The sequence below is a fragment of the Glycine max genome, chromosome 13, assembly GCF_000004515.6.
Source record: "Glycine max cultivar Williams 82 chromosome 13, Glycine_max_v4.0, whole genome shotgun sequence".
NCBI lineage: Eukaryota > Viridiplantae > Streptophyta > Magnoliopsida > Fabales > Fabaceae > Glycine > Glycine max.
This window is the reverse complement of record NC_038249.2, coordinates 22,439,889-22,455,126: the sequence shown is the minus strand read 5'-3', so window position 1 is coordinate 22,455,126 and position 15,238 is coordinate 22,439,889. Positions and strand designations below refer to the sequence as shown.

Below are 15,238 nucleotides of genomic sequence, written 5' to 3'. Positions count from 1 at the left end.
TCCAGGATTCATTAGTCTCCAAGATAAAACTATATTGATTCTAGGACTTGATAAAAACAAAAACAAACAAAGGTCAACGGCGTTTTTATTTCATTTTTGTTGAGTGGATGGTACAACAAACTTAATTGAACGAATGTGTACTGCATCATCATAAGGAATAATATAATTCTTTAATATGTAAATGAGTTTGGATCATCACTTCTTATATTTCTTTCACTAAATTTTAAGACCTAAAAAAAGAAGTGCATAGTGTTGACAAATAGTATATATTACTAAAAAAAACTATATACTAATTGATATTAATTAGTCTTTTGTTTTGTCTCTGCTATATAAATTGTTTGAAAAATTCAACTATTAATATATATACAGATCTTATGGGTACGTTTATATATATATATATATATATGGTATCTAAAATTGATGCACAAATAGTTTGAAATTTGTTAATGGTTTGATTTGAATGTAATTTAAGTCTCTACTATGTATATCCTAAGTTTTGAATAAACGCCAGCCAGCTCCCTAACACCAATCACACAGGGACAAGAAGCAAAATGAAAGAAGAAGATATAGGATCAAATACCTCTGTATATTTTCTTAATCAGGCAAGCTGAATTACTTGAACATGCTGATATATAATGGCATGAATCATGACAATATTTGAATTCGTTTAAAAATTGTTGTGTTGGGAAAAAAAAATGAAAATGGTTGATATATATAGTATTATAATAAGGAGTTTAATTAATTCATTTGCTTGATTACATGACTTGCTCCAGTATATGGTGGGTTATAAGTGTGAGGTGAAGTCTCACATCGGATAGAAGTGGGAAGGTTTTTTTTTTCTGTCAAGACACTTGAGTATGTCTCACTCCATGATTATCAAATATGTGTATTGGGATTCTCTTTTCATTGGTTTCAGCTTCTACACTCAATATGGTGGTCCTTACTCTTTTATTTTGTTGTTTTATTATAATTTAAAAGTTGTTATCTTCCCCCACTACTAATTACTTCGACTATATTGGAAGGCTTTATTTCAGATTTTGAAATTGTTGACAAGAACATTAAATTAATGTTAGGTAAAATTTGAATAATATTATATATCTTACAAAATGGTTAGTAAAAGCTTTAAATCATTTTCTAAATTAAGCGCATTGCCTCAAATGAATACATGACTGAAAAAAATCTGAATATTTTTTATAAAAGAAAAATACCCGTGTAAAAAGCCATATATAATTGTGAACGAAAGAAATGTTTTTGATTCTGACATAATTAAACAAGAGACCAGTGGCCGGGATATGACGAGTTCATAGAAAGCTAAGCTTGTATAATTAGTGGGGACCTTTAATTGGCCCCCCTACTTTCTTTTTAGAAAAAAAGAAAAAAGAACAAAGAATTAATTTATTAAGTTCATAGAAAGTATGGATCTCCTAGTGTTGGCAAGAGGTTTACATATGACATATGGTTTAAGCCCAATTCAAGTGAATGAGTCAACTGTCATGATATAGAAATTATACTACTTCAAAATATAGAAATTAATCACTTAATGAACATTGATTTATATGAAAACCGATATTGACTGATGCAAGATGGCCATTTTGTTTGGTTTTGGGAGAATGGTTATTAATTACAATTGCAATTGTGATTATGATGCAATTGATAAATTTGAAAATAAGAGAAATGTGTGTTTTTCTAAAGAACATGAGGTAGAAAAGATATGGGAGGAGTGTGTATACAAGGGTAATTTAGAAAAAAAAAGAAGGGAGTGTACTAGTAAAGAGAGTAAGTATAAATAGTAACTGTGTACTTATTTTCTTTCTTTTTACCACTCTGGGCCAACATAGGCCCAGTAATATTTCCCTTTTGCTTCATTACTTTTTCTTTTGTTTATTTTCCTACTGGAAAATCACAGTAGTAGTGTCAACACCCTACTCCAAAAAACTTATTCAACTAAATGTATTTATTATTCAATTAAATGGCTGTATGTACGTACAAAATAGTGAAAACAATGCTTTGAAAAATATGCCCGGACAAGAGTAAATCAATGCAAAATGATTATGTTTCTCTCCTTTTCAAGCCAATCGTATTTGCCAAGAAAAAAAATAGCTTTACTATCTAAACATAAAAATTTAGCATTGTATATAATATCACATAAATATTTTATCTATTATTTGTTTTTTATCTCTTCCATGGACACACCTACAAAAAATACACTCCAAAATTCACAGCAAAAATAGAGAAAATAAGTAATCAAATTTAGGGACATAAATTGTTTTTTCTTCATTAATTCCGAGTCACAAATATTTTATTGACATTTTTTTAAAAAAAAGTTACATATAAATTATTTAAGTAGGACAACTTTGTTGTCCCATTTGATTTTCGCATAACATTTTCCAAGAATTAGTTGTCCTTGAGGTTCCATGATTCTACTATATACTCTCTCCCCTGTAACGAGAAGCAATATAAACGTTATAATTTTTCGTGTAGAATTAACTTTCATATTAAGTGAAGAAGAAGAAAGTTAGAAATTGGAAAAACACTCAAGACTCAACAACAATGATTGACTGTAAACGACTTTGAATTTAATTGTAATTTCTGTGTACAGGTGTCTTCTATGTATAGGTGTCTCCCGATTACATGTTACTATAGAGTGGGGAGAAACAAAACTTGTGATGTAGATTGTAGACTATGCACTGAATCCAGGAAACAGTGTCTACTCATATGTATACAAAATCATCAGTGTTTAGGTACTATTAGAAAAACACAATAATGTTAGGTAAACCTATTCGTTAAAATTTACAAAACGAGATAACTGGGCGGGTCCAACGACCCTAACGTTATGCTTGCCTTTAACCACTAGTAATTTATGGGACAAGGGCAATCATAAACTTCTACCATAAAATGAATGTATGGGTTTTAAGAAAGAGAAAGATGAAAAGGAAAAAAAAAATAAAAAAGAAGAAATAAAATTGAAGTGGCAGACCCAATAAGTAATGTGATTAGAAAGAATAAGAGAAATAAAAAGGAAATAGAAGAAAAAATAAGCGTACACTTATATTTATTTCATTCTTTTTTCCAAAACAAAATCTTGAAAAGAAGTCTCATCATCATTCAGCCAAGGAAACATTGCATTTTGATCAAAACATAGCTAGCGACGTGATAACTTTTGACTTAAGTTACTGATGATTTCCAACTTTTAGCAACATAAACGTGTACAAAAGTTTTATAGACATGCGGACTCATAAGCTATGATTAAGGCTCACAGTGATCTCTTTTCGTCCCCTTAGTTGTTTTTTCATTTCTTTGTGGAAAAAAAAAAACAAAACTAGTGTAGCTCACGATTAATGCTAATATGACACTACTTGTACTAGCATAAAACAAGGGCAGAGAAAAAAAATCCATTTGTGCTCATCTATCATTACTTCTCTGGTTAAATATAAGACTCTTTTAATTGATTTATGACATTTAAAATCACAAAATTTTATAAGTTATATTTTGGAATAGATCCAAGAATTTTAAGTTGTGGAGATAATATACATGTATATATATATATATATATATATATATATATATATATATATATATATATATATATATATATATATATATATATATATATATATATATATATATATATATATATATATATATATATTTTTCTACGTTTGTTTACGCTTTCATGTGTCTCTATAAGTGTGTATGCACATTTATGTATGTGAAAGTGTAAAAGTTTGAAATCAATTTGAAGTTTGTAATTGTAAATATCTTACTTATCATGTATTTTGATGAATTAATTATAAAAACAATTCATACATGTCATATTTATAAAGAATGTTATTATTATTAGGACAATTGTTCAATGGGGGAAATTACATAAAGTGTGAATAAAAACACTAATATATATATATATATATATAATAAATTAGGGGCAATTAAAATTTAATAATATTAAGTACCTAGTTATAACTTTTTGAGTTCAAATAGCTAGTTAAAAAATCACAAACAGTTGACCCCAGAACAAGTGATTAATTTAAACTTTCATAAATATATAATATCCAGAAAGAGGAAAGTCATGAAGTTGTGTTGTTGTGATAGAGCTTAATTTATAACTGTAGGTACGTACCTGTTGTTGCAAGGTGAAAATATGGGAGACACAACCATAAACAGGGTCTCTGACGCGAGCTTGTGCTTCATAAGCAAGTGTGAGCATTGCCTCAAAACGTTGGTGAGCTGGTATACGCAGGAGCAGCTTGGAAACGTTGCTAGCACCGAACACCTTATGAATGGCAGCGAATCTAGCAGCTCCTTGTTCTGAGCAAAAGTAAGGTGCAAAAATGCAATCAGCGGCACACTTTCTTCTTAGGAACTTGCATGCCCCACAGGGAGATCCAAAGCCAGAAGAAGAACCTGCAGAGCCAGTGTCATTACCAGTTGCAGAAGTCATAGCGTGTGTACGTTTGCTTTAGAATAATGGAATCGTGTTATTATTATTATCAGTGTGTGTGAAGTTCAAAGAATTGAATAAAATTTTTGAGGCACACGAACACACTAGGAAATGGTGCAAAAATGTGGGGATTTATTTAAGGAGTGTGGGAATGAGATGGAAATGGTTGGAGTTAAGGGGGGTGGGACATGATTGAGAATAAAAGACAGAAAAAAAGGGAAGTGTCTTGTAACAAATGTGAATGGGCGACATGGGAGGCACATGTGTAGGGTTCTGAGGGGACATTTATCAATGATTGAGCCAACACAGGACCTTGTTTTTCAAATGGCATTGGGTTTGAGTGTTGGACCCTTATAGGCTTTAGCTGAGTTATTTTGACTCTTACCAAATGCTTGTTAGTAAAGGTCAAAATTTCTTTCATGAGGATAAGATTTTGGTGCAATGTCTTACTTGTTCAATTTAGTTTTTCATTTAATTAATCTTTTTATTTCTACACTTTATTTCACCGTTACATTTTAATTACTTCATATAATTAATGTGTGTTTGAAAATGATGTGGGCGTAAAAAATTACTTATGTCTGAAACAATATATATATTATAGCTAGTTTCTAGTTCTACGTATTTTAACTTTTGGACATAAAGACAAAAGAGATAAGATAGATCTACTTTCTATAAAATCTTTTACAAACACCTACTTAGTTACTTTATGTTTAGTCTTTACACATGCAATTTTTTCTTTACATTTTAGTGTATATTATTAGCTTTCATGTAAAACTATCATAGAATTAAAATACATGGACTAAATTAAAATATAAAAATATTTATTCAAAAAATTAAAACATAGAACATATAAGTATAAGGACTAAAACATAAAATGTAGGAGTTAAATGATTAATTAAATATTATTTTATTAAAATTAAAGTTCTATTTTAGTAATTTCACTAACAAATGTTGACATTTACTCATTTATAATAAGGATTTACATTTGCTATCTTCCTTTAGAATTATTATAGAGAAGAGACAAGGAAGGAAGAAGGAAAAATTAGGAATTGAAAAAATTACAATTATTTATTTTATTTAATTTAATTATAGTCTCAACTTCTTTACATGTGATCATTGTGATGTTATTTATTTGTCTTATACACTCGTGTGCCTCTGCATTACTATTACGCGGTTAGTTGAATTTCAGAAATATTGACTGATTTTTTTTGTTTGGTTTTCCGCCGAACGCCGCACCTAGGAAGTGCAAGATTTTGTCGCTTTCGGATGCTGCCACCTGCCGGTAAAGTCTCCCGACAACTTCCCATTCACTTGTTCGTTCAACGTTTATTTATGTTTTATGTCGGTTCAAGATAACATATTTTTAAAAATATTATTTATTTACGTACTAAAGCTGAAATTAATTTTAATTACACTAAATAGTAACCGTAAAAATATGGACAAACAAAAGTAGTTTTTTTTAGCTTTGCAACCACCTTTTTTTAATTGGAGTAAATTTTTTTAATATATGATTTTAATAACTTTAATTTAATCCTGTATTGGTCCAAACTATAAGAATTTTTACTTCTTCTCATGTAAAGTGTTATATTTAAGACCTATGATAAAATACTTTTATTTTTCAAAAAGAAATTAATTGATGAGGACAAAAATGAACGGTGTGTAATAAGTCTGAATTTTTTATGAATAATATAGGCTTTGTTCATTTGCACATGAACTATTTGCTATAAATCCTGAATGTTCATTCATGGCTATTTTTACTTGTCTGGTATAAAATTAAACAGAGATGCTATCATGTTTCATTATATTTTTAGTTATTATTAGATTCTCATATCCTGCCTTTCTCTTCTTCAATTCAAACCATGTGGCTTCCATGTAAACAGAGATGCTATCAATTGTTGAATATAGATCAAACTGGAGCCTTGTTCGGTTGATTATTGAGTTTAAAATATTTCACTGAGTCTTTAGAAGATTTGAATTGTTTTTAGAAGTGTGTATTAGCTAAGATTTTATCTCATAATTCTTATTTTATTGTTTACAAATTTAAAACCGTTTAAAAGTGACTTCCAGTTGCTACATTTTCTCCCTCCATATATCATAGTTTTTAATAGAAAGTAACGTTCATATTTAAATTCTCACTTATCAGAATAGTTTTGATTGGAAAAAAAAATGAAAAGGTTCCTTTAGAAAAGTGGAAATATCGGATCAGTTCTATGTGAGATAAGGGAAAAAAAAAAAAAAAGAACAACTCTTTTTCTCTGTTTTAAAAGCCAGTTCTTCTTCATTATTCAGAAAAATATAGTTCCAGTTGTTATGCTACCTTAGCTTTGGCTATGAAGAGTCAAAACATTTGTTGTACAATTTTTTCTCTGTATATAGACTTAGCACTACAACGGAACTCCTAAAAATCAGCTAAATATTCCACCACGTGCTAACAACATAATCCTAAACATGGGTAACCGAATAAAAACAGCAACAAAATCAGATAAATATATAAAACAGAAAACAAAATATTTGACTCAGTCTACAATCCCTCCCTTAAATTGCATGCTCCTTGCAACAATTTCTTTCAGAATCCTCAAGCAAGCCCAAAGCACTTCGTAGCTGCTAAAAAACTTCAACTTTAAGTGGCTTTGTCATGAGTCATGATGTCTGATAGCTGATCTCTTGTAGCAATAATTTAACTCAATAACACCATCATTACATAAGTTTCTTAAGAAATGAAACCCAACATGTGTTTACTTCTTCCATGTAAAACTGGATTTTTGAATAACTTAATTGTAGAGACATTATCACAAAACATCACAGTAGCACCTTCCTGACAGTGATCTGGATGCTCTAGAATTCTTCTTAGCCAAACACATTAACACACACATAAAGCAGCTGCTATAAACACATTGACCACAGATTGTTTCTTTAACACCAAGAGATCACTCCTCCTGCCAACAAGATCCCCTGCATAATCACTGCCAGTATAAGCAATTAATTCTTCATTTCCTCCACCCTTAATAGAATTCCCAGATTTTGAGTGCCTTGTAAATATCTCAAAATCTGCTGGAAACCTTGCAAGAAAAAAAAGAACAGAGTGAAACCTTGCGAGAAAATCAACTGGGATATAAGATAATATCCATATCTGAAAGAAACTCAATCTCAAAATCAACATTCCACAACAGATCTTAAAATTAACAATAATGATGGAATTGATGTCCAAGTCTCAAATATAATATCATCTTGTAACAGGATGCTTACAATGGCAAGAGACTAATATTAAGTATTAACCGAATATAAATAATATATAGAGAAGGTATTTTGGTCAATTCACAGTTGATGGACAAGCATGCAACGTTTTTAGCGTACCTTGGTCCCTTTGTAAGCAGACTCCTTTTAATGAAAACAATTTCATCTGATAATTAACGTGTAAATTTGGTGTAACAAACATTATCTCAGGATTCTTATATAAAGTGACACAAGGTTAGGCAAAAATAAAACAACAAAGTTGACAAAATAACCTCCTAGATAGATTTCAAATAAGGCACCTTCATTCACTTTCATCCAACAAGATGGCAGTTGTGTTTAATTTCACATCAGACACGTAAAAATAGCAGTGAATGAACATTCAGATTTTATAACAAACAGCTCATGTGCAAATGAACAAAGCCTATTATTCATTAGAGTTGTTACATATTCCAATCACACCCAGTATACATTAAGACAAAATTTAAAAAAGTCGTAATGAACAGACCATGAACAAGAATGACCACGACGGCAAAGCAGACTGAGTGGTGGCGTCTTAGATTGGTAGGCACAGCAAAAATGGCAACAAAGAGTGGCAGTAATTATCGCGAGACAGAGAATGAGAAAGCACTGGTCAGTGATGAAAGGAGGTCAGGTGATGGGATTGGGATTTAATGAATTAATCTAAGTCATTGGTTTAAAATAAGAAGATGGATTTAGATTGAAAGTAACTTCTTAAACTTACTCAACTGGATTTAGATTTAAATATGTTTTTAATTTTTTAATTAATTTTAAGTAATTATTATTTTTTTCTTCAAAAAATAAAATTGTTTTTATTATCTTTTAAATTTTTTTAATTCATCTTTATTCATTATCTTTATAATTTTATAATTTGTGATTATTTTTAACTCCAAAATAAATAATTTAATTTAATTTTTTAAAAAATAATTTCTCACAATTTTAAATCACCAAAATATTTTACTAAGGAAAATTTGTAGTCATTTTTATTTTACATATTTTTGACAGTTTTTAAGAAGAATAACAAAAAATATAAATGTTGAATTGTGTTGATTTTTTTATGTATTTTGATAAATTTAAATTGTCACAAATTATTTTTAAAAAATTAAATTTAAAAAATTCAAGATGAAAAACAGCTACAAATTATGATATTAGTGTAAAGAAATAAAGCAACTAAAAATAACTTTTCAAAAATTTAAAGGAACAAAAATTTCTTTGAAGGATAAAAAAATAATTAATCAAATTTAAAGAATTAAAAATATATTTAAGTTTATAATATAATATAAAACTCATCATAATAAGGAAAAATAATAATAAAACTGATCATAATATTATATAATCGGAAACAGATAGCATATTAATTCTCTCATTAACGAGGTAAAGACTAATGAGGAAGCAACGTGGTTACAAAACTCCTCATCATCTATGTCAAACAAAGAATGTCAAAGCTAGAAAGCTTGGAACCTCCACCTTTGTCGTAAACATAGCTTGGAAACATATAGCATTTTCTCTCATTAACAGATATGTACACGTTGCCTAGCTTGCTGCCAAATTACGAAATTAAACTTTGTTGTACATCATCGTTTCCTATTCTTTCTTTCAGTTCTTGAACCGAACTAGTCTATAGCTCCCTCAGAAATGGGAGCAAACAAAAGTATCCATGTTGGAAGATGTTCTAATTTATTTGTCATTTTCTTTTAGTTCATGTCTAATTAATTGGTTAATTACTTAACTTTGCATATCATTAATTCGTTACCAAGTAATTGCATTCACTATGAAATTTTGTGCATGACAGCAAAGCTCGACGTTGGAGTTGATTTCACTCGAAAGCTATGTAGTTCTTGCATGTTCTCCCCTCGCAGGTTTTTGAGAATATCTATGTTTCAATACCTACGTTGGAATGTTTTGGTTGAGTTATATATTCTCTGAGGATGTTTTTCATGAACTCCAACAGGCTATCAAGCATTCTGGTTTCTATGGCTACTGGCAGGTACACGATTTGGTTTGGTTTCTAAATTTTCTATTCACGGTTACATCATCAAATTGGGTACGTAGCTGTAATTAGTGTACATATATATAACCAATTATTTCAATTTCATTCTTCAATGCAGCCTTCGCTTGAAGCACCCTAGCCTATTTTATTACAGAGATTTGCTATATGTCGTGGCACAAGGGGCTGCATGATTCAGACATATTGGTCACGAATAGGTACCATAGACCTCTACATCTTGGTCCCCTGTCTTTAACTATTAAGGTTTGTACTGTTGCATTCTAGCCTGTTGAATAAATCTTTTCATTTGCACTTATAGAAAAAGAAATAAGTTTTCATTTGGTAACTATCGTAATTAAGACATTATTAGACTTTTCACTGATAACTAATGTATCTTATAAGCTTGGATCATTTGAATTGATTATGAAACTAATTCTCAGATGGAACTTAGTCATATTAAAGTTATTTGTACCTCCCAAAACATATATTATGCGAGTTAAAAAAAACACCAATTCTTTCTCATGAAGGTAGTATATGTTGTTAATTGAGTTACTTCCATTCCATAAAAAAGAAATAAGTTTGTTCATAAGTTAAAACATAGGCTGGTTTATAAAAATTCTCCTTGTTAAATTTTCTAAAAGCTTATTGTTAACTTATAAATAAACTAACTTTAAATGTAGTAAAATTTATTTAATATTTTTCCTTGATAGCATTCAGTTTCGCCCGAGGTTGGAGTCCATGGAATTCCCATGAACAATTTTTCACATTCCCTTAGTCGAGGTGTAAGGTTGTCCGAGTTGTCGATGGGTTTGATTACATTGTGCCTTCAGAATCTTATTCGACCAAAGCCAAAGCAACCGGTGTATACTTTAAGGTTGGCGGAGTTATAAGTTAATGTTGGTTTAAATATTATGATTAATTCTTGACGAGAACAATTTTTAGTAATACTTTATTTATGTGTTAGTCAAACTCCATATTAGTTTTTCTGCTTAATCTAAGGGTCAAGGAAAAAAAGCATATATATATTGTGCATTTAAATTGAATTAAGTTCCACATGCATGCCTTTCTCTAATGTAGAGAATATTCTTGGTCATGTTTGTTGGGTTGGAAAAATGATACTACGATCAATTGTGCAGCGTTTTCACTTTACGCACCACGGAGGACGCTCTATAAGCACGGATCGAGATGGTTTTCAACTGACTAGCAGGTTGATGAAATTTAATTTATTCGATTCAGTTCTCAGAAATTAAATTGACCTTTATGAATAATTTTGACTTACCACATGCATTTTTAAATTCGACCTAGTGGAGGTCCATCTGACAACATGATAGTGATTAGTCAAGAATGTCGTTATGAAGATGAAAGTGATCACGGCTTTACTAACGTAAGTTAACTTCATTGGATAATCCAAAAGTGAGAAATTAAAGTCCTGAAAATTGTTTGGATGAACTTTCCTACAAGAAGAAGAAAAATTAAGTAAATTTTTCTTTCATATAAGTTAAAAATTGCTTATAGAAAAATTAAAACTAACTTTCGGAGAAGATGCTATTATTTATGGGCAAGTAATATTCAATTTATAACTATTTGTTTGTGTTCAGTTATTTAGTGTCCAGATGGAACTAGGGACTCCAATTCCACCCACCTCGCTAACCTACTAATGGTTTGAAAAAGCTTCTGCTGCAAGAGGAATCAAACTTGGACCAGCATTTTTCTTCTCACGGTTAGTTCTATTTCCACGTTCAGTGCTTATCATGCATTACTGCCTTATCCACTAGGTAAATGACTGGGAGAAGTTTAATTATGTGTTCAACAAGTTGTTATGGTGCAATATTATATTCGTCAAGACTTATAGTGAAATTAATAGATTGATCTAAGATTACTATTATCCCAACCAATCTTCATATAATATATATATATATATATATATATATATATATATATATATATATTAAGTGTTATTAATTTTTTTTAATAAAACTTGAAAATAGAATTTGACAGGAACTATGAACACTTAGTAGTTTCAGACGATAACTTAATTTTCTTTTTATCAAATGTTAATGGTTAGATTTTGTTAGGATGTTAGTAGAGAGGTTCAAATCCACTTACTTCTCTTTTCACATCAAGCTAACCTTATAATTAATAATTTCTCATGAAAGACGGAAACAATAGAATAGTCTTTTTTTATTAAGAAACAATAGAATGGTTAATATAAAGTGATAAATAAAATATTCTAAAGTGAATGGCAAAAACAGAAGCACTTGAGATCGTATTTATGCATTTCAAATTTCATGATCATCTTAATTTTACAATCTTGATTTTCTGACAGGATGAGTGGTGGAACAGTTATGGGATCCTTTGCTCCATATCAAGCATTTGCAGTCGGTGGTCCCAGTAGTGTGCGAGGCTATGGTGAAGGTGCTGTTGGTGTTGGACAATCGTGTCTGGTATCTACAAGTGAATTGTCATCAATCCCATTGGTATGATGCTCATTACTTGGCCTGTCACAAATAATATTATACTGTTTGTCATTTTTCTCCTCTTCACTATATTCATGTAAACAACGCTGATTCATCCCTGAAAATTGAGTGCTCTTCTACTAAGGTTTTAATTTATCGGTATGTTTATAATAGATGTTCTTAAAATTTTCTCTTCCCAATTTTTTTTTTAGGAAGAGTTGAGGATAACACAATAGATAGAAGTATCCTAACTATATTGATACCCTTCTCCATATTGATCCTCTGCCACAACCCTCAGAATATATATATATATATATATATATATGGATTCCTAATATACTCTCACGTTAGAGTAAATTAGTATTGTACATCCAAAAAATTGGAAAGAAAATCCATTCACCTTTTTGTTATAATAAATTAATTATAAGGGTGTAAATGTAATTAAGTATTTAATATTTGTAAGAGAAAAACAAATAAAACAACAGATTTCTCTCTCCTCCCTTCTCATTTCTTTCTCGTCTCTAAATCAGTGCTCCCTCTGCAAATCCACGGTGAAGGGACGATCACACTCCTCCATCACTTCCTCCTACGGTGATGGCAACGATGCTTCCACCCACACTGTGTCCTTGGACGCGGTAATTGCCAAGAGGTCAAGTTTTTTTTCGGGTGGAAGATGATGAAACCGCATAACTTTGTTCATATAGAATATTTATTTCTTCCGTTCAACACTTGGTGCATTTCTTATCTCTATTGTTAAAGTAGTTTTTACATTTGTGTTGTTCCTATTTTTTTAGAAAACATTTGTATTATTCCTAATTATTGCTACAACGGTGTTTTACATTCTTGGCATATGTTCTGTCACCGGAGAAAGCAATTGAGGAGAGAGAACGGTAACTATAATGGTGTGATATGATAAATGGGAGAGAAGAGACAAATGAGTGGGAAGAGATAAATAAGTTTCTTTTTATTTTTAAAAAATATGGAATACTTAATTACATCAACATCCCTACAATTAATTTAACAAAACATAAAAGTGAATGGATTTTATGTCCAATTTATATATATATATATATATATATATATATATATATATATATATATATATATATATATATATAATCAAAAATCAAAAGAGAAGATAACATAACATGGGAACCAAACCAAAACCCATGTCAAGACTGTACAAATTTGTACTCAGGTAACTGTGATCTATTTCTTCCCGAGTTAGGTTATTGTTATATCAGTTATTACACTTCAATTATTTGGAGAAATCTTAACCTCCAGTTTGGAATCCTTGTATTCATTGTCTTGGAACCTTGCAAATCAAATGGGATAAGGATTACCATGCGGTGTTAAGGTGACCTAGTAAAAGGGACGAGTCAATTACCATATGGCAAACCAAGATTCAATTAGGGTGGCATTCGATTCAAAACCCGGTTGGCTCAAATACAAGTTGATTATGTCATTAATGCCTTTCAACATGGAACTACATATTTTGGAATTAGTGATCTGATTTTGTGAATGCTAACATGGTTTAATGTGGCCAAATTTTCCAGGCTTCTTCATTCTTTAGTTTGTACAAAAAAGCGTTAAATGTTACAAAACTGTTTAAAATTGTGACTTCATCAAAAAAAACATCTTAGTTTGAAGGATTTTTGCTGCTTTTCCAGACAGCAACCTAAGATGTCTAATGTACATATTCCTCATTCTTTGCAATTAAAATAGAGGTAGTCACTGAGCTTCATTAATGCTACCCTTCAATCTGTGTTACAACTTTCTTGCCCTTACCCTATGATCTAGTGCTAGTCCACGTTTATGGAGTCTTCCCTCTCACGTGTATGATATTCTATTTGGCTTAACCTACTGGAATGTCTTGGCATATTCTATTTCTGTTTTTGTTTATAAGATTTCATTAAAAAAAATACATCTTAATCCTAAAATAGACCTTTTAAATTGTTTATTGCATTGATTTTTTTTTAAAAAAAATAAAGTGGAGATGCACTAATTAATTAAGTAAAAAGAAATAAAAATAACAATTTCAAAGATAATTTATTAATTTTTATGAAGTAGTTAAAAGAGTATTCCCAAAATATATAGTCGGTGATATCATTGTTCACTTTATAATATAGCCATAAAAGACCACTGTTATAGTTAAAAGACAAGTCTATACATTTATTAAACATAGTGTGTTTGTTTTACAAAAATCACGCATTTTGAGTTACATTAAACGTAATTTTTGTGAGAAAAAACTTTGGTGTTCAATGTGGTTGAACGCGAAAACAAACAGGGCCTCAAAAGTTGGGTTGAATGGCTATCATAAACATGAGTTATTCACCGCAAAGGACAACAAGATTTTGTTTCGAAAAACATTCACATGTTATTTGGTGTTTGTTCTATATGCACCGAGAGAAAATTAACTTGGTCTCCGTCAAAAGGTAAGAAAATGATCATAATCCTTCAATTATAGTGTGCTACCTAAATTGAGTTTGTCAAAAACTCTTCCACAAAATACTTTTTCTTCAATTGTGAAATTGTGAAAGACGTAATTATAGAGAGGAGTGAAAGCCCAAAACAATTCAATATAGAGCATAAAGAACCACAAATTCAATCAAACATGTTATTAAGTGTAAGGATAAAGAAGAGTAGTGTACCAAAAATTTATATTGGTTTAACCATCAACTGTGAGCAACATTTAGTCACCAAACACGTTTAACATATGTTTTTTTTTTCATTGTAACATTTGTTTAAAATATCTATAATTTTATTGATAATCTTTATTGAAAATTTAATTGATGATTTTTAATGAAATTTCTTTTCAATTTTTTTATTTTTATCCATAAAACTTAAACTTAAAATATTAACAAATTTGAATCTATTTCACTGGCACCAACCAGATGATTTGTTATATGATTTATGAGAATATTAAAATTTGATGAATTATAACAATTTAAAGTTTTTCTTGTGAGGCTCATAGTTACTTTCAAAACAAGACTTAACTAGCTGGACAACAGACCCTAGAAAAGAACAAGATCCACCTCTTCCATTTTTCAAGCCAGCAATTAAGAAGAAAAGAATACTAGACAACACATACACGGTTACTACTAA

The 15,238-nt window shown here is 30.1% G+C and overlaps 1 protein-coding gene across 1 annotated transcript; it reads right to left on the bottom strand.

Annotated features, from left to right (window-relative positions):
* Positions 1–2,680: 2,680 nt before the first annotated feature.
* Positions 2,681–4,438, bottom strand: LOC100805085 (LOB domain-containing protein 16). Its single transcript, XM_014766244.1, has 2 exons — positions 4,118–4,438; positions 2,681–2,707 (listed from the first exon to the last, which is right to left on the bottom strand). Exons 1-2 carry the CDS (start codon positions 4,436–4,438, stop codon positions 2,681–2,683), a joined length of 348 nt encoding a protein of 115 aa, XP_014621730.1.
* Between the last annotated feature and the right edge of the window lie 10,800 nt (positions 4,439–15,238).

What these genes read in the sequence shown, in the direction of transcription:
- LOC100805085 (XM_014766244.1), bottom strand. Translation starts at nt 4,438, where the DNA reads ATGACTTCTGCAACTGGTAATGACACTGGCTCTGCAGGTTCTTCTTCT. An exon ending in TTTTCACCTTGCAACAACAG is followed by an intron (nt 2,708 to 4,117) that starts GTACGTACCTAC and finishes ACATATGAGTAG; the next exon opens with ACACTGTTTCCTGGATTCAG.